The 20,744-nt window shown below is 45.5% G+C and overlaps 1 protein-coding gene across 2 annotated transcripts in view; it reads left to right on the top strand.

Moving 5' to 3' along the window:
• Positions 1-302: 302 nt before the first annotated feature.
• The window catches only part of NRG3 (neuregulin 3), a 1,733,439-nt gene continuing 1,712,997 nt past the window's right edge, over positions 303-20,744 (top strand). For both annotated transcript variants that reach the window (XM_078641127.1, XM_078641126.1), the window contains exon 1: positions 303-1,944. In XM_078641127.1, the coding sequence (XP_078497253.1) occupies positions 1,218-1,944 (727 nt within the window). In that variant the 5' untranslated portion in view covers positions 303-1,217. The remainder of the gene's footprint in view (positions 1,945-20,744) is intronic.

Raw genomic sequence — 20,744 nt, 5'->3', positions numbered from 1 at the left:
GATATTTCCGGGAGCAGTGCGAGGCTTCCATCCGTAATGAGTGCATTTCTGCAAGTCGAGGCATGAGGTTTGCTTGCAACCCGAAATGTGCGGCAGCCACTACTTCGGTAAAGTATCACGACATACATCGCTTGGGCAGTGACATCAATTCCAATTCGGAGCAGGTATGAGGACCGCGCGCCGCTTGATGCTGTGGCGAGCAATCTGAGCAGAGGCTGTCAGTGGCTCTCATGGAAATACCCCCAAGCCCCTCCTCTCCTCAGAGGCACCTCGTGAAGAATCCACCGAAGCCTATCGTGACCCCATTGCAGTAGCATAGCCAGGCGTGCTCGGAAACCTGTTAAAAGGCGCAGGTCTCCGAGCCCCTCCTGGGGGACTCGCTCGGATCATTTATTTATCTTGTGCGCATTAAGAAACCACCATTAGGCTGTAGGGGGAGGTGCCACCGCCTCTCCCGGAGCCAGCCTGCTGTCTCTCCCTGGGCAGAAGCCGGGAGCTCTGAGGAGCGAGTCAATGGGAGCCGCGCAGCCCCCGCCAGAGATGGCCTGTGCTGCCGGACCCGGGTTTGCGGCCCCTTTTGTGAGGTGAAATCGTCGCTGGTTCGAGTTTTATCACTGGGTATGTCGACTGCCGCGGCTGCCGTTGGAGAGAGCTGCCTGTGCGTGTGTCTCCCCTCTGCATCCGGATTGGTCTGTCTTTTAAAGTGCCGACCAAGGGTTGGATGCTAGGGTTGCTGAATAACAGGTGCATTTTGCTGCTCCGTCGCCTCTCGGAGAAGCAGCCGAGGAATGCTGGTGCATCTTTTCTGTCACTAGGAAAAAGGCAAAAGGGATACGGGGGAAAAGGCTGCCCTGTGCTGGAATGTGGACCTTTTCTGGGTCTGGATGAAGGATGTGCGTTGTAAAGCCAGGAGGCTCTTTTGTCATTCACGAGGAAGAGAAGAAAGGGAAAACGAGGAAGAAGATGTGAAGGGGGAGTCCAGGCTGGTCGGAATGTGAGAGCTGAGGATGGGGCGCGTGTTCTAGCTGATTCAGCAACCCATGCAGACCTTTGCATGGAAGGGCGACGCTTTTTGGGCCCAGGGATGTTCTGTCCCCTATAAAATGTGGTGCTGAATTCCTGATCTGACGGATTTTTTGGGTGTTTTTGTTGTGTTGATGCTGGTCCTTGGAATTCTGGAGACCGATGCCTTTTGGGGGGGCTGAAAGGCGTGCAGGATGAGTGAAGGGGCTTCCTCCACTTCCCCTCCTGTGCGTCCAGCAGCAGCTGATGAGGCGGCAGGGGGTAACCCACCAGAGGAGCGGGACGAGGCACAAAACCCCAGGGAGGTGCGCTGCAGCGACTGCATTGTGTGGAACCGGCAGCAGACATGGCTCTGTGTGGTGCCCCTCCTGATCGGATTCATTGGACTGGGGCTGAGCCTGATGCTGCTCAAATGGATTGTGGTGGGCTCAGTCAAGGATTATGTACCCACCGATCTGATGGATTCCAAGGGCATCGGGCAGGACCCCATATTCCTTTCTAAGGAGTCCAAGTCCAGCTCACTCCCAAAGGTCCCGGACACCACCACCACCACTGCTGCCACGGCCATTATTACCAGGACCCCCAATCAGATCAGCACCCGCTTGACTACTACCACGCGGGCACCTGGGCGTTTGCCAGGGGCCCGGAACCCTGCCAAATCCAGCCCCAGGACCACCACCTCGCGGCACACTGCATCTCCTCCTACCATGATATCTACAACTGGCCACTTCAGAACCTCCACTTTGGTGTCCAGTCCCCTACCGGGGGCCCACACCACCCAGACGGTGCCCACCTGGCCCACTGCTGCACACACTACCTCCTCCACCACCATTTACCTCCACGACTCCACCCCATCCTGGACCCTATCCCGTTTCCCAGACTCCACTACCACACCAGCTACCACCGCCTTTCCTAAATTCCGTAAGTACCGCTGCATTGGGTTATTAGTACATGGCTAAAGCAGAAGTCAACTAAACACAATTGCAGTGTGGGAGGAAACCATTAAGGGGGTGTGGTTGTGCCAATATGGCATCAATATTACGTTATCTCATGAATACTCGTTCACTTACCAGATGAAATACGTGTCCAAGTCAATAAATTCCCAGTTGGAGGCCACATTCCAAGGATTAACCCTATTTTGGGTGAATGAGAAGTTCCTAGTATCCCAGGTGGCAGGTGTTAATATAAGACTCTGGAGGTGAAATCATGTGATCTTCAGTATCAGAGGCTCCAAACCTTGCTTCACGAGTATTGAGAGTGGACAGAACAATACTGAGCCTCTGGATGGAGGCACTGAAATATTATTTCCGTAAATGAAAATGTAAAATAAATGAAGCTGTTGGTAATCTCTAAACAGCCCACCTGGTTAAGTGTTGCTGTACACAGTACTGACAGTTTTTCATATGTACATCTAGGGGCGTTTTGGAAAGTGTACCGCTGAATATTAACGCAGGGGCGTAGCTATCAATTGTGCAGCAGGTGCAGTGGCACCGGGAGGAAGGAGAAGGGTGGGCTAGTTTACTTCAATTGTGGCCATTGCTTCCCGGCCAGGTCCTGGAGGGTGGGGGTGGGCATTTTCCTTCCTTGCGCGAGGCCCCACGGATCTCTTCCAGGCCACTGGCATTCTTTTATAAGATGACTCCCCTGGATGCGCAAATGAGGTGTATGTAGGAGAAACCGTCCAATACAGGCCGTTCCTCCTTTCTGCTCGGGTTGAATCGTAGGCAAGCTCTGCGCATTATGCAGCTCAGTACTCGGTACAATCAGACGCCCTGCCTAATGTACTGGTCGCCTCGCGGCTGGGTGTGCTGCAACCGCTGAAGGTTATCTAGGACAGAGGCTTACCTTGGAACTGGGAATTTTGTGGCAAGGGTCTTGTGTTCTGCAACGCTCTCTAACAACAACTCCCCCTTTACCGCGCTAACAAAATGCCTCATAAATGTACCCTCTGCGGTTGGTGAAGTCCCCTGTCTCCGGAGCTATAAATCAGTGAGAGGTTACGGCAGAGTCGCTTATTTAGTTCCGGTGCCTGTTTATGCAAGGGGTGCATGGTGAACGCAATAGCAGTAGCTTATGTCAAGTGAAAGTGGAGTGAATGTAATTGTGCGTGGTGCATGTGTGTGTATGTATGTGTGTGTGTGTTTCAATATAGATATACCGTATCCATGCATCAAAAGGCGCAATGTTGGTAATTGTTTTTGCCGAAAAAACCAATAAATCTTCTCTTCTACGGGCTTCGTGGCGCTGCAGGGTTAGGAGACAGTCAAGCCAGTAAATTAGAAAAAAAAACTGCCAGTACAATAGCAAACAAGGCAATAACTCGCCTCGCTAGTGGTTGTCCAGGGCTATTATTTGAACAGGGAGTTTTGCTCCAAAGCCTCTCGCTCCTCTGTTCGTTTTCAGAGGGAGCTCGGGGAGAGTTGGGTGCGCGGGACGTCCATTTCATTGGCTGCTCCACTGACAGAAATAGCGCGCCCTCCTGGGACTGTCGCAACCGCCAATTTTGCCAACCTACCTAGGATTTTGTTTTCTCACACCAAGGCTCATCTAAAAGCTGAGTGAATGGGAACTAGCAGGCCTCGTTTTTTTAATCATATATATATTTTCTTCTCTTCGCTATGGCTCTGTCTTTGAATTTGTCCCATGCTTGTCTGTGCACGCTGGAAGCCCTTGAATGTGGACTCTGCCTGTATTACTTGTTAATGTCTGCTGGTTCTATATGTATCCCACAACTGGGGGGGGGGGGACCATGGCACGCATAAGAGCGGGCAGGTTGTGTCCCACGAACATTGTGCATGTTCGTCACGCCTCAGTATGGGCGTGTATACATATTCATATAAGTGAAGGACGGTGTGCAATGGAAGGGCATGTCCGTCAGTCGGTGATCAAACGGGGATGGCAGAACAACTGCCGATTACCATTAGGGCGCGATTAAACAGATTACACGAGGAAAAGGGATTTGCATTTGTGGGGCATGTGAATTTTTTTTTAAACACAGCTGTGCACGGTTGATGCCGTTAATCTGGTGCCAGGCTGCCCCTACCTCTCCTTCTTTCTCGCCCTGTTTCTCTCCTGCGTTCTCCCTCTCTTTCTCGTTTTCTATCCTTCCCCCTTCCCACTGTCTCTGTCTCGCCTTCTTCATTCCATTCTTCCCACTCACCCCTCGTTTTCTGCACCCCACTCTCTCTTTATCTTTCTCGTACTCTCTGTCAGCCTCCTCGCTCTCCCTCTCTTGCAATCCCATCTCTCTCTAGCTCGAACTCTTTCTCCCAGCCTCACCTGGCAGTCTTTCTCACACCTCCCTTCACTCGCCCCCCCCCCCTTCCATCCTCTCTCTCTCTCTCTCTCTCTCTCTCTCTCTCTCTTAGGAACCCGCTGGCTATCTTCCTCCTCTATTTTCCACTCTCTCTCTTTAACCCCCTCCCACCCTCTCCTTCGTTGCTGCATTTTGGAGACACCGTTAATTGTCACCGGCAATGTATGTCTGCCTTCTGCGTGTACCTTGTGAGCGAGCAAACGAAGCGGGTGCCTTGAACTACGAGGACACGTGAAGTCACTTTCTGTGGCCTGCACACGGCCTAGGAGTATTGCTGAAGAATAGTTTGCAAATCCTGTTTCAGTATCAGACACTCAAAATCTTAAATGCCATGGCTTTCACTTAACACCTTGGGAACGGGCATCCCTTCGCTCATAATGCACAGAAACACATTTCGAGTGAAGATATATTTGATATACATACAGGGGAGCTTTTTTGCAATTGAACATTGCAATTTTTAACAATAATAATAATAATAAAATGCAGATCATAATAGACGGTATCGTTTCAGAAAATATAATGGTAATTATTTTTCCCCGCTTAGACTGTGCTCACATTTTAATACATTGACTTATTATGGGTTGTCTGTTTCGCACTTCAGAGCAGTGATCGCTGTACAATGAACATACTCATTTTTTTTAACAGTTTATCTCAAGGTTTTCTGTAGGATTCGTTATTCTACTATCCAAATGACTCTTTTGACATGTTAGTGGCTTACTCAGTGCATGTTTTGAAGAAATATGATTAAACACTTCTGAAGCTATTTTGTGCCGTGGTTTGCTGCTTAGCATGCAGTGGACTGGGTGAACATCAAAATGGTTCATTTAACCAATGTCAGGAATTTTCTATTGCTAAAGGATGTCTTTTCGATATATAAGCATGGGCCACAATAGGTAATCTGCTTTTTCTCCTACATTAGAAATACTGCCCTGATCTTAGAAAGCTTCCCACTGAAAGGCTGCACCGAGGCATAATTCGCTATAAGATGTGTTACAGAACACCAGATCAATAACTTCTGAAATCCAATTGAAAGCTTTTTTTTTTTTTTTACTGAGCACATGCAGCATTTTTTTTCAGATGCCTGCAGTGAAGGAAGTCCGGTATTCTTGCATTCAATGACATGCTAGTGATGGCTGTTTGATTCCTGCTGTGTGCATTAGGGGTTCAAATTAAAGTGATATGTCGCCCCAAGGCCATCAACGTTTACATTTTTCCAAGGGTAGCTTTGCCACAAAGATTTATATAGAACAGTGACTGACATTCACTATGTGCAGAGAATGCATGTTCCTTCTTCATTAGAAACTATGTTGTGATTTATGGTTATGAGCTTTGTACTCGAAAATGGCATTCTTTTTAAGATTGTATATTCATAGGAATTTAATGAGTCTTTTATTTTGAGTGTGTCTTGTTGGTCTTTTCTATTTTTCTTCACCTTTATGTGGGGATCTGCAAAAAATGTCAAGAAGATATACCTTTTGTTAAAAAAAGCATTCATAGATTGTAATCAGGTTTCACATGTATGACACATTTAGTTTAGTTTGATCATTCATGTTGGATTACATTTTATCACAGTATGTTTGTCTTCTCATTTGCAGATTCAGTTCCCTGTTAGTAGACTGTCTAATCTGCAGCTGGCAATTAGAATTTATATTAGGACTCCCCCTCACATTTTCCTAATAAGTTAAACCATGCAGAAATGGTGTTTCATATACACAAGCACCATCCCAAAGCCTCATGGGTAAAGGTAGTAAGCTTGAAAATAAAGCCATAAACATTGCTGGCAACTCAGTGGTTAAATATTGAACACTGTCCAGAAGTAGAACACAAACCTACACATCTTTACTGACCCAGCTAGCTGAGAGACTTAACGAGGAATAAAGACCAAGTCTCATAAAGACACGTGGAGATGTGTGTCTTTAAATGGTGGCCAACAGCTTTCCGAGAAAGGTTCCAATAACTTCATTTTGACCAAAAATAGACATCGTATAGATCAATGCTTCTAATCTATGGACATACTCTTTGGTTAAAGGACTCCATTCCTTGGTTCATTGCCTTCTAATGATTTCTACTGATCTCAGATTTGTCACCAAGGGAATGATTACCTTTTCCACACATCAGTCGGTGAATGCAGTATTGATGCCCAAGAACCAGAACTCAAAGATCAACAATTCATCTTACTTCACCAGCAGTTTTTGTCATATTAACGAACATGAGAGCCCAACACCCCTGTGATGTGTTTTTAATCACTGGAAACCCTAATTTCTTAGGATGAAAATCCCAACTTGTGTCTACAGGCGTAAACTCTCAATGAAAATTTGTAGAATATTGATAACGAACGTCAAGGATCAGTTCTATGAGGAGACCCTTACATGATGATATTTAGATTACATACAAACTGTAATTGAATGGTAACTGAATACATTGATGATTGAAATCATACAATCAAATCTGTCTAAAGATGTCATTTTCAACCGCCTATGGCCTTTTTTATGGACTGGATATATTGTATCCAAGCAGGTGAATCAATGCTACCTTTTCATTGCTGATCATGAACAACCACAGAGGCAACCCACCAACCTGAACCAGGGGCAGTCAATTAGTATTCCAAACAACAGTTCAGGAGACCAATAACAAATCACAATTGTCAGAATAATCAATTGCAAACAAATTTCACTTTACAAAAGAAAAAAGAAAAAGAATAAAAGGGGAAGGAGAGAATGAGGGAAAGGGAGACACAAATCAAAAACTGTCAACAAAAGATTAGAAAGTTATCACAAATTTATTATAAATAGTGTGCTCAAAAGATATAATTGCTGGTTTATGCAAAAATACAAGACATACAGGGGAAACCAAACATGTGGCAAACCATAATTATGTTAAAAAAGAGGGGTACAACATATACAAAACTTATGTGCCCACTAAAATTTATGAGCCACAGATACGTCTAAATTCTTTTTCTTTTTCCTTTTGTAAAGTAAAATTTGTTTGCAATTGATTATTCTGACAATTGTGATTTGTTATTGGTCTCCTGAACTGTTGTTTGAAACCTTTTCATTGCTGGTCATACTGGATTGCCTTCAGGTGCTGTCCATAGGAGCCAATGCTTGCTAGGGTATAGGCAGGCTCCAGTGCCTTCACCACCCGTTTGTTAGAGCTATGGGTTGTTTTTGACTAAAATTCCTAGATACCAACCATTGGAACTCTCTCTTTTGTTATTAAATGTCTTCTACTCATCGATCCTATGCTATTTTTTCTCTGAACGCAACAGTTACCTTCATGATAGGAGCTGGGATAGATGGGTCACAAGTTATAAAATGAGACTGTGTGAAGTTTTTGAGTATACTATTTATGTTAAGTGTTTAGAGAATAATGGATTTCCTAAACATTGTGTACTATGTCAATTTTCTAGGCTTCTATTGAGCCAAGTTGTTTATGCATGGGCTGTCTTTTTCTGCCAGCTAGACTGAGTGACTTCCGCAGTCCAGGTTTTGCCTGGCCATCTGATTTTAGAGAGGTCTCAATGGGATTCAATTACTTTATCTAATTCTATTGTGCGAACAATTCTGTGCTATTATTAAAATATGCCACATATTCTTAAAACTTTATGAGCAGTATTCACTGATAGAAGAAATGCAAATTTCAGAACTCGCTGGTGATTCAGAGCACCAAAACTTTTTCAGTACAGGACACAGCAACAACTGATTTGATGGACAAGCATCTACGGTGTAGAATGTGGGTAATCATATGTAGATTGTTGGCTTCACCACTCGCCCTCAATTCCATCTCAAAATGTCAAGCATTACAGTACAGTACGTGGATCTGGATGGTCCATTTGTGCAAATATCAGGTAGAGAATTAGGATTTGCGGCTGTAGGAAACACCAAATGAGTAAATCCATTTCTGCCTGACCACGGTACTCTAGCTAATGCAGAACACTACAACATGATCGCGGAAACTAGTCAATTGTGTCTAAACTATATTCTTTCTTGTACAGAGAACATTTCAAATCTATGATGACATATGAGTAGTGTTTGTTATCTGAAAGCTCTCTGGGAACTGGGCTAGGATTTTTGAAGTTATTATTAGAATTGTTGAGGTCCCGCCTAGTGCTCCACGAGGCCAGTAGTTACAAGAGAACAAAATGTGAAAATATAAGTCTGAGAAAAATATACGTTTTTGCATCCAGTTTTGATGATCATTTATTGTCAGGTATGATACTGGAGCTGTGGTACTTGCTCTCAGTCAACCTTAAAAGTCTCTCTTTGCCTTGGGTATGCTATTTGATACACTTCTTCTGTTTGACATTTCTTACCCACACTAGTCTTATTATCCTGTACACAATACAAGATTTGTTTTTCCTGCCTCAAGAAGGTTTTTTTACTTTCATAATACTAAAACGACGGCTGAAAAGCACTGGAAAGCCCCACAATGAACACTATGAGGAGTGTTAATGAAAGACCCAAGTAGGACATACATCCAGCACCTGATATTGAGCCCAGACTGGCTTTGAATAGACATTCTATTACCAAGCTTGTTGTTCTGGTGTGGGTTCCACTTGTGATCAAAGGCCCAGGTTTGTCATGCATGAATTTGCTGACCATATTCACTAAGTAGCCAATGATGAAATTTTCTACTTATGCAGACATATATCTTCTACTAAGGAAATCGAAATTATCAAAACAGCAGTAATCTGTTACCATTAGAAATAGAATTTTAGTAATTCTGGTGATAAATGGATCATCAATGAAGTGGCCCCATAGGAATTGGGACCTTAAATACTCTACTACTTCCCACCCTGGACACAATGCTGACACATGGGCTCTTGTGACCATGCTCCGGCTCTTCTGAAATCAGAAGCAGGGAGATTGGTGGTGGAGAAGGGGGCCCTAAAGGAACACTTGACATCAAGGTAACACAGCACTACAATGGCGCCCACCAATACAGGCTCACTACTTGAGAAACGAGCAGCAACATTCATGTAGAATCTAGTAGAAAAGCTATGGTCAGGCAATTATGGACCTCTTGATAGAGGTTGTGCATTTAAGCTGTATGTTGTACTTAAATACCATGGTTAAGACTTAGACAGTAAGACATATGCATTGAACTGATTTGTCTCATCAATTGTCGATGAGGTGGCTATGATATGAATGAAAAGAATAAATGTGCACTATACCCATAATGCCTTTTGAGAAACCTAATTGACAACCAGGATCATGAAGAATGATAATCCAATCCCCTGGTGTGATGGATAGTGAAACCACAAATGGCTTCTGTCTCTTTACATGCAGAGAAAGCAAAATATAGTATTCCTAATGAAGAACCAGGAGATGGGAAACTTGAGGTATTTTAATTTAGTGGCTGAGTGGTAAATTCTAAGACTTAGAAGCATTATTTAGAACGATACAGAATTCCAAGGGACAATCTGCACTAACACCACAGCAACACTTACAGGGTGTCGAGCTGGCATGTGATGTCATAATATTTTGCATGAATCCCCACTTTGGGTTTTTATGAAATGTGAAAATATATTTCTGTCAAGGCAGAGGACAATATTAATAGTCTATCGAGATTACCAATTAAGATACTAATTGGCACAAGTCTTATATTGATTTTAGACAGGAATTATGATTGACAGTGTTTTGGGGTATTTCTAAGTTTGTGCATGAATAAGTGTTTTTTGATGCAATGCATAGGCTGTGCATGGTCAACGATCTTCATGCACGTCAGGTTCTAAATTGATGGAGCTCTTAAGGTAATTCTTAGGTTGTGCATTGGCCAAACTCGCTGCAATGTTCAATTTGCAGGTTGATTGTTCTAGATCTACATCTCATGAATTGCACTAATAGAGCACTTGACTGTTTTATGTAGTGTAACTGGTGCTGTTCATGGTAACGTTTTCAAACTCATGTCATGTTTCACAATAAAAGTGGCCTTGATCCAGTGGCCAAACTCTTGCCTCAGTGGTCAAGCTGTGTTTTGCTGGTGTACGTGACGTGCACTCCACATTATATATTGGCAGCTGTCTTAGTACTATCCTCATTTTGTTTATTAGTAGAACTCTCTATGCATCGCACAGTCTGTTCAAAGTTGGTGCTCACGATACACTGATTGGGAGGTGCAATGTTTCAACTCTATACAGCTCTTGACACAGTTCTGAAGTTTTGCATTGAAAGAACTTTTCACACAAATCTCCAATTAAGCCGTTTGAGTTCAAGGAGGGAATTTTTAATGCACGTCTGAGATTGGTCTTCAGAATCCTGCATAATAAAACGGACTTAAAGGTGATCTCTGTACATAAAGTGGTTCTAGTCTAGTAATCACTGTGGGAGTGTATACACAACTTTGTGCAAAGATGCAGTGGCCCCTTTAATTGATGCTTGAACATGGGTGAGAATCAGGATATTCAGGAACATTTCAGTGTGGTTGTTGTGAGACAATGCTTCCTGTATGGCCGAATAGGTACTAATATGTACCATATTTCTGTGGAACGGGCAATAAATGCCCGGTTACTCACTGGTAATAATCATTACTCCGAGTCCTGGTATCCCCGTCCCATTCCTTAACAGTGAGCAGATAGCCTGTTCCACAGAAACCTAATACCTAGCAGAGCTTTTTGCACTTCCCCAATATGGCGTCACCATCATGTGACAATAAAGGGGGAAGTGCGGCAGAGAAACTTCCTGAGAATACCAAAGAAAAAACCCAGAAATGAAACAATCACCCCAAAACCAAATACAAGGAGGGAGGGAAGGGCTCAGGAATGGGACGGGGAGACCAGGACTCGGAGTAATGATTATTACCGGTGAGTAACCGGGCATTACCTCCTCGTCCTGTTTCCTCATCCCATTCCTTAACAGTGAGCCCATACCCAAGCACACAGTGATTGTAAGAAAAAACAGACCAGAAAGTGCGAGAAAACAGGTCAATTTAATCAACTGAAAACAGTACACATCATAAACCATGTACCGCAGACAGGACACAAGCGCCGAAAGCAGCAGAGGCCGCCATCCCTAACTGAAGACGATAATGTGAAACAAACGTATGGTGAGCAGCCCATGTGGCAGCATTACAAATGCCTCTCAAGGAGGCCCCTTCGAACATGGCCCAGTAGGAGGAGACGCCCCTGGTCGACCTACTCTGAACAGAAGAGGGGACAGGACAGTGGGCAGAATCGTAGGCGGAAACCACAGCACCCATGACCCAACGAGTCAAGGCAGACAAGGAAGGACGAAGACCCCGCCCAGAAAAACCATAGGTGAAAAACAAGGAATCAACCTTCGGAAACTAGAGGTCCTCTCCAAGGAGAAGCGGAGAGCCCGCAGCACATCCAAAGAATGGAGAACCACTTCTTTAGGAGAGGCAGGAGCTGGAAAAAAAACAGGGAGAACAACATCCTCCTGACAGTGGAAAGGTGACAACAGCTTAGGCAGAAAAAACTGACTGGGACGGAGAATGACATTAGCGCAAAAATGCAAAAAGGGGGGCGAGGCCATCGAAGCCCCAATCTCACCAACCCGCCACCCAGAAGTTATGGCCACCAGGAAAAGAACCTTAGCAGAAAGGAACTTAAGGTCCACTGCGACCAAGGGCTCGAAAGGTGGACACGTCAAGGCCTGGAGAACCAAGGGAAGATCCCAGGCAGGCACAGAGGAGTGAGAAACAAGACGCTGAAGCAAAAAACTCCGCAAAAGGCGAGCCACCAACAGAGACAGAGGACACAGAGGAACCCCGAAAGGCAAGAATGGCAGCCCACTGCGCACGCAGAGAAGAAACAGCGAGCCCCAAGATTAAACCATCCCGCAAGAAGACCAACACCCTCACAGCCTCACAGGAGGCAGAAGAGAGACCCCTCCCAAGACACCAGGAGGAGAAATTCACACAAAGATGGCCATAGGACTTCAAGGTGGAAGGGCGTCGCTTTAATTGGAGGCACCGGGCAACCACAACCGAGCAACCCTGACCCAACAAACTCAACCTCTCAAGTGCCAAACCCCCAGCCGGAGGCGGCACAGGGATGAAATCCCGAGAAGAGGAGCCCGCAGAGGGGAGGGACACAAGGGAAACTTCCAATGGGGGCATATAGATAAGGTCAGCAGCAGAGGGAACCAAGACTGATGAGACCACTCCGGTACAACCAGGAGAATCTCCGCCCGGTCCAACCGAATCTTCCAGAGGACCCGCGGAAGCAAAGGAAACGGAGGGAAGGCAAACAGGAGCCCCATCGACCACGGAACAGAGAAAGCATCGGTCGCCCACACCAACTGGGAGGGAACAAGGCTGCAAAACCAAGGAAGAAGGGCAGAATCCTCCGAGGCAAAAAGACCCAGCCATGGAAGGTGGAACCGGAGGACAAGCAGATCGAACAGAGCCAGGACAGACACATGGACATCAAGGAAGGGAACACACTGCCCAAAGAGTCCGCAGGCCCATCCTCCCACCCCGGAAGATAGACAGCCGTCAGAGATAAGAGAGCCCGCCCGGCCCAAAGACCGAACACCCTGGAAGGGAGAAAGAGAGACCGGCACAAGCCCCCATGACGAGCGACATAAGCCCGAACAACCAGGTCGAAGGCCTGAACCAAGAAAGCATGGCCCCGAAGGAGAGGTGCAAACCAACGAAGAGCCAACCAAACTGCCCGCAACACCCTCCAGGTCAAAGACAGGAGAGACACGAAAACGGGACCACCGACACCGAGCCCTGGAAGCACCCTGGACAGCACCCCAACCCATGGCACAGGCATCCGTAGACAACACCACCACAGTCTGAGGAGGAAGAAGGCCAAAACCCTGTGAAAGAGAACCACTGGGGAACATCCTGAAGCCCCAGAGCGACGGGAACCAGGGCATCGTAGACCAGAGTGGCAGGACCCCAGTGCGACAGGACATGAAGCAGGAGGGGACACAAAAGCATCTGGGTCCAAGGGAGGAGAGGCAGAGGGGAAGCCAACCCCCCATGACTCCGCCACCAGAGACGGGCAGACACTCGGGAGAGGGACATAACCCAAGAAAGGTGACAGAACAAAGTGAACTGGCGCTCCCAGGAGAGGAACACCATCCCCAGAAAGGGAAGACACCCGGCGAGTGGCAAGGAACCCATAGGATCCCAGAAGATGACACAACAGGGCCACATCCAACAGATGCAGACCCCCGGAATGGAGAACACCCACCAGAGGTGCCACGAGCTGCACGAAAACCCGTGGCTCTGAGGAAAGGCGGAAAGGAGGTACCCGGAACCGGAAGAGCCGAGAACCAACCACAAACCGGAGAAACCGCGGAGCCGCAGGATGGATCGGGACATGCAGAGAAGCAGCCAACAGGTCCATGGACAACAAAGTCACCAACACGAATGTAAGGTGGGGGACGAAGAGACCGACCCCCACCAGAACCAAGACAGGATGCAGACCCGACGCATTGTACCCGGAGACCAGGAAGAGGAGTGAATAACAACCCACGCCCTCACCAGAGGAGGAACCTCCACAACAGCCGCCTGCCCCAACATGAGGCGCACACCGACCAGCAAAGCCACCCGCCGAAGAGGATGACAGGGCAGGGGGGCCACCGGGAGACCAGGGGGAGGAGAGGAGAACTCGACCCAAGAACCCCCAGTCACAGTCCGCACCGTCCCAGCCATCCGGGAACCCCCAACCACCGGGGCAGGAACAACAAAGGCGACCCCAACCATAAAATCACTGGTAGGGGCACGGGACCAGGCACCCCCAGGGGCCCCCTGGCCACGACCCCAGCCATGAAAGGGCTGTGAAGTACCCCGAGCAGAAGGCCCAAAGGTACGTCGGTAGCCAAACCCACGCGCCCGAGAAGGAGGGCGGACATGAGCCACAAGCATGCGGCACCCTGCCGACATCACGAGCATGTCCATGGGAACCCACAAAGGCCAACCCAAGCAGGACCGACCACTGAGAAGACCCAGCCTACCAGGAACACATCCAGACAGGACGCCTTGCAGCAATCGAAGCTTCAGAAGCAGCACAGTGGCACACAGATTGGCAACAATCAGCGAACCTGCAACACCAGGAGGGCCAAGAGAGAGGAGGCATCCACACCATCCCGCAAAAGAATAGCCAGGGCCCGAACCATGCCATTAGAATAGGCCATCGCCCTGACAAAAACGCGGGAAGCAGCAGAGGAACGCCACACCGCCCCCTCAACATGCTAACCACAGCGACAGAAGGAAGGGCGCCTCCATACAAGAACCAAAACTGTGAGGAAAGGCCATTAATCAAAACGCCAACCAGGACGGAGTGGGGGCGCACACAGATGAACAAGTCAGAGAGCTCTGCACCTGAACAAAACTGCCAATAGCCTGCTGAGCCCGGAAGGCAGCAGCAACCGCCACATGAAGAAGCAGGCGCAAGGAATCCAGAGGATGCATAGAGGTGCATGTTGAGAGCTCTGTCTCGCTGCCTGCAGTGCAGCAGGCAAACATGGTGCCGGTCAGAACAGAACTACAGTGCGAGAGATGTCTGACGTGTTTGCACTGAGATATCCATGTGAGGCACATGCAGAAGAAGAGGCATCCAGTGCCACGGCAGCAACACAAGAGAGGAGGGCACAAAGTAGCCACAGAGTACGGGACCCAAGAAAAAGAGACCCGCCTGGAAAGGCACGAAATTCTTAGGCCCTGTCCCCACACAGAAAACAGGGGGCGGACGCTGAAAAAGTGTCCGGCTGCACAAAAACATCCCCAGGGAGCTGCACATGTCGCAGGAAACACAGCCAAAAATCCCCGCCCGCTAAAGCAGGGCGCATCAGGACCGGCATTGAGAGGAACGGCCGCTAGAGCAGGCCGAGGAGGCACAGGTGCATACCGCACATAGGCTGAAACCAAATGCCCCAAAAGCAAGCAGCAGCTAAAAAAGAGGCACAGGCGGGCGCTAGAGCGGACCGCACAAGTGACAGCCCCCCCCACAAACAAGTACATGAAGGCGGAGCCACAAAGTGCAGGGATCGAACCTCCGGTAGTCACACATGCAACAAAAAGGAAAAAAGGCGGCCGCTAAAGCAGGCCGCCACAACAAGAAAAAACTGAGAGAAAACTTACCCCCAACAGCTCTTGCCAGGACATCAGTAGACTGCGAAGGCAGAAAAAAAAAAGAACAGGAAGTTTCTCTGCCGCACTTCCCCCTTTATTGTCACATGATGGTGACGCCATATTGGGGGAAGTGCAAAAAGCTCTGCTAGGTATTAGGTTTCTGTGGAGCAGACTAGCTGCTCACTGTTAAGGAATGGGACGGGGAGACAGGACGAGGAGGTAATTTTAGATTGAGGTTCTGCATGGGCCTATTTGAGTCAAGAATCAGCTAATGCGTGGGCCATTTGATTAAAGCATAATGTACTAGGCATTGACAGAGTAACATTTTTACCTGCTTTACCAGCAGTTTCGGCATGGAGAGATTAACATCTCCATGTGCTTGCCGATACGGTTATTGTTGTTGATAAAATATTCAGGCTGGCTAAGAAATTTGCATTATTTTATTCAACAAAATGTTCATGACGCAAATGCTAAGCTCATGTGAAAGTCAGGTTTTCCCTATTTTAACCTTTCATTGTCCAGAAATCCACACACATTAGTCTTGTTTACCCACTTATGTGTAAGAGTAGTTTTGACCTTCTGAACCTCCACTGCCCCTTGAGAGGTACAACTCAGGATAGCATTAACTGATCAATGAATAGGCCGCATTTATATATTTAGATATGAGATGCCTAGGAATCCTAATCGCAGGCAGATTCACCGATATAAAACTCAGAATTGAGCTGCAGGAATGACAATTATACATAAAAAGTGGGGAATGTGGGTAAAGCAATTTTGCCCAAAAAAGGTCATTTGCAGTTCCTTTTTAAAACTCTGACCCGAGGACCACTCTTTTTCCAGTTAGGCTAGGTTAATTCCCATGTTATATGCAAGATCAGAACCAATAGAGCTGCTCATCAATTAAAAAGGTTTGAAGAAAGGCCCAGAATTATATTTGGCACCACCCATTGATGTCATCGTAATTCCCTTCATTTAATTAAGTATTTGAATAGAGCAACAAAGACTAGGAAGCTTTACGCATAACAGTGCACCGGTGGGAAGGGATACATTGGGATTATTATGGGAGAGATGAATTATCAAGCATAGATGATCTTAGAGTTAACACAGCAATAAACAAAGCAAAGACTTTATTGGATAGAATGCAGATAACAGAGAGGAAAGCTAGTCAGTCCAATCTGTATCGAGGCAGTCACTAATGACATATGGTTATCATTGGGTCGGGAATTGTTAGAACAGATCGGTTTGAACTGGATCCAAAAAGCAAATGATTCACGTGAGATGTTTTAATTTAAAAGATGGTAAATTCCTTGCAGCAATTGCCGCCCCAGAGAAGATTTGTTTACTTGCCAATGGAGATTTGCACTTGGGAACTTCCAGCAGCAGGGAGTTCTTGTTTCTAACGCGTCTGAATGACAAGAGATGGGGTAGGCTGTAAAATAAATTTCATGGAGGGTGTATGATTTTATTATCCTGACGTATCTTTTTGAATATAAGACCACACGAAACCACTCTGGTGTGTAGCCTTCACGCCAGATTTATATATTGGGTTTGACCAACAGGTGCCCGTTTCATTTATTTAAAGATGTAAGGCCAAAAAGAAATCAATTAGCCCAGGTTTGCAGTATCACAAGTGTCAGTGAGTATGCCATTGTAGTCCTCATGCGTTTTGTTTCTCCCATAAAAAAAAAAAGTGGTGTAATACTAAAGGGCGAGCATGTTTGTCACCGATTTGATGGTTAATGTGTTCCTTTGGGCAGTCTGGGAGGAAGTATAACACGAGGGATGATCTAGAAAGGTGAATTCCATGATGAGGACAGGAAAAGCTCTTTCATTCCCTAGAAACGCAGGCTAGTACAAACACAGAGCTTGTTGCCTAAAGTCCAGCTCACATATTTGCTGACTTTAACCACTATAGATAGATAAGGAGAAATGCAGTCACTTAGAAACAAGCTTCTAGTACACAAGTTGTCTCAACGTCAATGGGCGACTTATTAGTGGACCTCTCAGGCAAGGCATGGCAGGTACTCTTTCTGGGTGCAGGTGATCATAAGTAACTAAAATCAAAAACCAAACTAAGAAGTGTGTTGTGCTACTGATGGGTAGGATTTATCACCACAAAGGAGTAAGAGAGAAATTTATGGCGAGTTGACAAACATAATCATTGCCCCCCCCTATCTTCCATGGGATGTAAGAGTATGTTGATGGTGCTAAGTTTGAGAATTTGTGTTATGGTTAAAATGATGATCATAAGGCCGATTGTTCAATTAACCGGAGACGACAACCTGGATTGGGAAGTATCTGGTTCATTAGTCTAGTTTCAGTATCCGTAACATTCTCTCTTTAGAAAAGAGTAAAGTTAAGGCATGCACGTAAAAGTAATAGAGATACAAGAAACTCTGATTCATAATGTTTAAAGGAAGCATAATATAATGCTGTGATCACCAACATCAGTTGGATGGCACATTACCAATAAGTAAAATACCAGGTTCTGGTGTACTTCATGCAGTTTTCAAATGTTCTATACCTTAATCAACACCAAGATGTCTCCATTGTTCAGTAGCAATTTTCTCAGTAAGTTTCCTAATTTGCACCAGAGTACATTACTCTTTCTGTAGGTTTTACTGTATCCTTCATAAGACTCTTCACTGTCTATTTCTGCACAACCTTTATAATATGCAATCCAGTTGCTAGAGACAATTTGAAGCCATCAGTCATTTTTGTTTCTACCTCATTGCCCATTTGTATTTGTGCAATACTATATGAAAATGAGTATGCTTCCACTTTTCTCATAGGTATAAACTAAAGTAGCCCAGAAGGCCAATTCACGAAATCAACAGATTGTTTACCACAAGGGTGACACTTATGAGTGGTGCAGTGCATGGCGGGTAAAGTTACCAGGGCAGGAATCACCAATTCCATTCATAATGTCCCAACTGCACCACACCATTCCTTGATTTTATGGGCTAAAATGCCATGTAAAAGGCACTTTTTTTAGAAGCGGGTTTCTTATTCCAGGTTTGCTGCCTCACAGGCATTCCTCCTGATAAGAGCAGGTAGAATTTATGTGCTGAAACTGAAGAGTAGACTCTGGGCGCATGTCCATGCCCTGTGCATGTGTAATTAAATGTAGAAATGCCCACCTGGGGTTACTGCTCTACCATTATCAAAATCAGACCCTAAAACTGCAGTTAGCCATCATTCATTTAAGGGAATATGTATGTATTTATGTATATATATGTATGTGTTAATTCTATACTTCAAACCTAGCCAAAAGGCTGCAAAGCACTCTTTAAGGTCAAAGGAAAGCATAATTCTACGAGTAGTAGGAGAGGTCACTGGTTTCTGGATGGTTAATGCATTGTGATGGAGTGTTCTTTTTTGCGATGCATTGTTCTGTAAAGAAGAGCATTTTCAACCCTTTTCTAAATTGGAGCAGCAGTGGGGCAGTCCGGATGCTGTTCCAGATATTCACTACGACTAGATAAGAAAAATAAAATAAACATAACCACTTACTTTGTGCTCGCCGCATCGCTGACTCGGTGATGCAGCGAACGCAAGGTAAGTAGTTGTATTTATTTTATTTTCCCAATCCCGTTGTATGTCAATGTCCCCCCACACTACCGCCCCACCACTCTTACTTGTACCGACCACGCTTGTTCATATTAAGGACTTTACAAACCAAATGGAGATCTTCACAATCTAGGAAGAAGAAACAACAGTCCACAGACGACATACATCTGTTTACAAATATTGACACATCCCCTCTCAACCATCTTCGTCGTACATCAATAAAAACACCCAGTTTTGATGGTTGTACTCTGCTACTTCGGTGGCGTCAGTTCAATGGTGGCATAGGTGAAGCATTTGCCTATCCTGGTGAAACTTCCAAAAGAATTTGAACCTTCAATCAAAGCACCCTTATCACAAATTCTAGAGCCTAGTAGAGCTCACATACACTCTTTGCTTATATACTAACAGCAACGAAAGACCTGTAACTGTGAAGGACACCTGGAAGTCTTTGAAGTTAATTTTTCCCAGTGTTCTCTCTTGTGCTGGTGTGCTGTTTGTATTCAATATCTTCATGTTGCCACTGTAGAACGCATTGAGAGTTGTCAAATGAAGATTTTAGAAGAGCAGTGAATATATACAGATCTTTGAAGTATTGACTGACAATCTAGCCTCCCACTAAGAGTGGCCACTTATTTCCAATGGCACTTACTAGTCCCATCAAAATTATGAGATCTGACGAAGCACCACAGACCAATTTATTTTCACCAAGATATTTCAGCTGTTTTAGGAAATTAATCTTCCAGGTGAAGCATCGGGAAAAGATTAGAAACACCCTATCTACTGGACTCATAACTATCATTTACCCTGGTAATTCCTCAATTTTGGGGGGAACCTCAGGAATGGACCTTTAATACACAGTATTTCTGGGGCCCTGTGCATCTCTACCTCTGAGGACGTGGAATTACCACCTGAAAATCTGGGCACTTGTAATCGGCCCCATATCCTTACCTGACACTAAAGAAATGCATCTGAACATTTATAGAAAAGGAGATTCTAGCATACAGACCTAAAAAGAATTCATTAGATCTTAAAGAATATTTACATTCTTTCCAGACATGAGGAGGAAAGTCCTGCTCATCAACCTTCACACTAGAGGGCACTTACACCCTAAAAAATTAACCAAGCCTTAAATTAAACATGTCACTATGGGCATCACTGCCAGCACAAGGTAGGACATGCCTTTTCCTTTAATCCCTAGCCACCTGAACTGTGGTCATCACTTTGATGTCTTGCTTTCTTGGCTTTGACAGTGACCTACATCTGCGTTTCCTGGTTGGACAAATTGAGCAGATACCTGGCATTCATTACCATGATTGTAGCAAGTATGCTCACAGGCTTCTAGTTATGAGTCATTGTTACTTTAACATACAGTGGTTTTCATTGACTACTACGGTGGACAGAATGATGCTAAAGACACTGTAATCAATCTTCCACTCACTTGATTTTACTCAACGTACATGACACAATCACAATCTAGGCTAACTTGGATGTGGAGGACTAATTACACCCCCCCCCCCACCCCGGTGTCACCTTTTAATTGACAAACCTTTAAGCATAATCACTTTAATACCAAGGACATTCCATAGCCCTCCATAACATTTTTAAAAGTATGCCCGTCTCTGCATCTTAAGTTGCTTTCACAAAGAACTTAGCTAGTGTAGTTAAATAAATAAGATGTAATAGAAATGCCTTGACAGATACACACTTCTGCATTTACACAAAGATATTTGCAACAAATAGCAGCTTTTATGAAAGCCAAATTCTGCTCCCCATCACCAGAAATTAT

The sequence above is a fragment of the Lissotriton helveticus genome, chromosome 5_1, assembly GCF_964261635.1.
Source record: "Lissotriton helveticus chromosome 5_1, aLisHel1.1, whole genome shotgun sequence".
Lineage (NCBI taxonomy): Eukaryota > Metazoa > Chordata > Amphibia > Caudata > Salamandridae > Lissotriton > Lissotriton helveticus.
The sequence above is the reverse complement of the archived record's forward strand: the minus strand, read 5'-3'. Positions and strand labels throughout refer to the sequence as shown.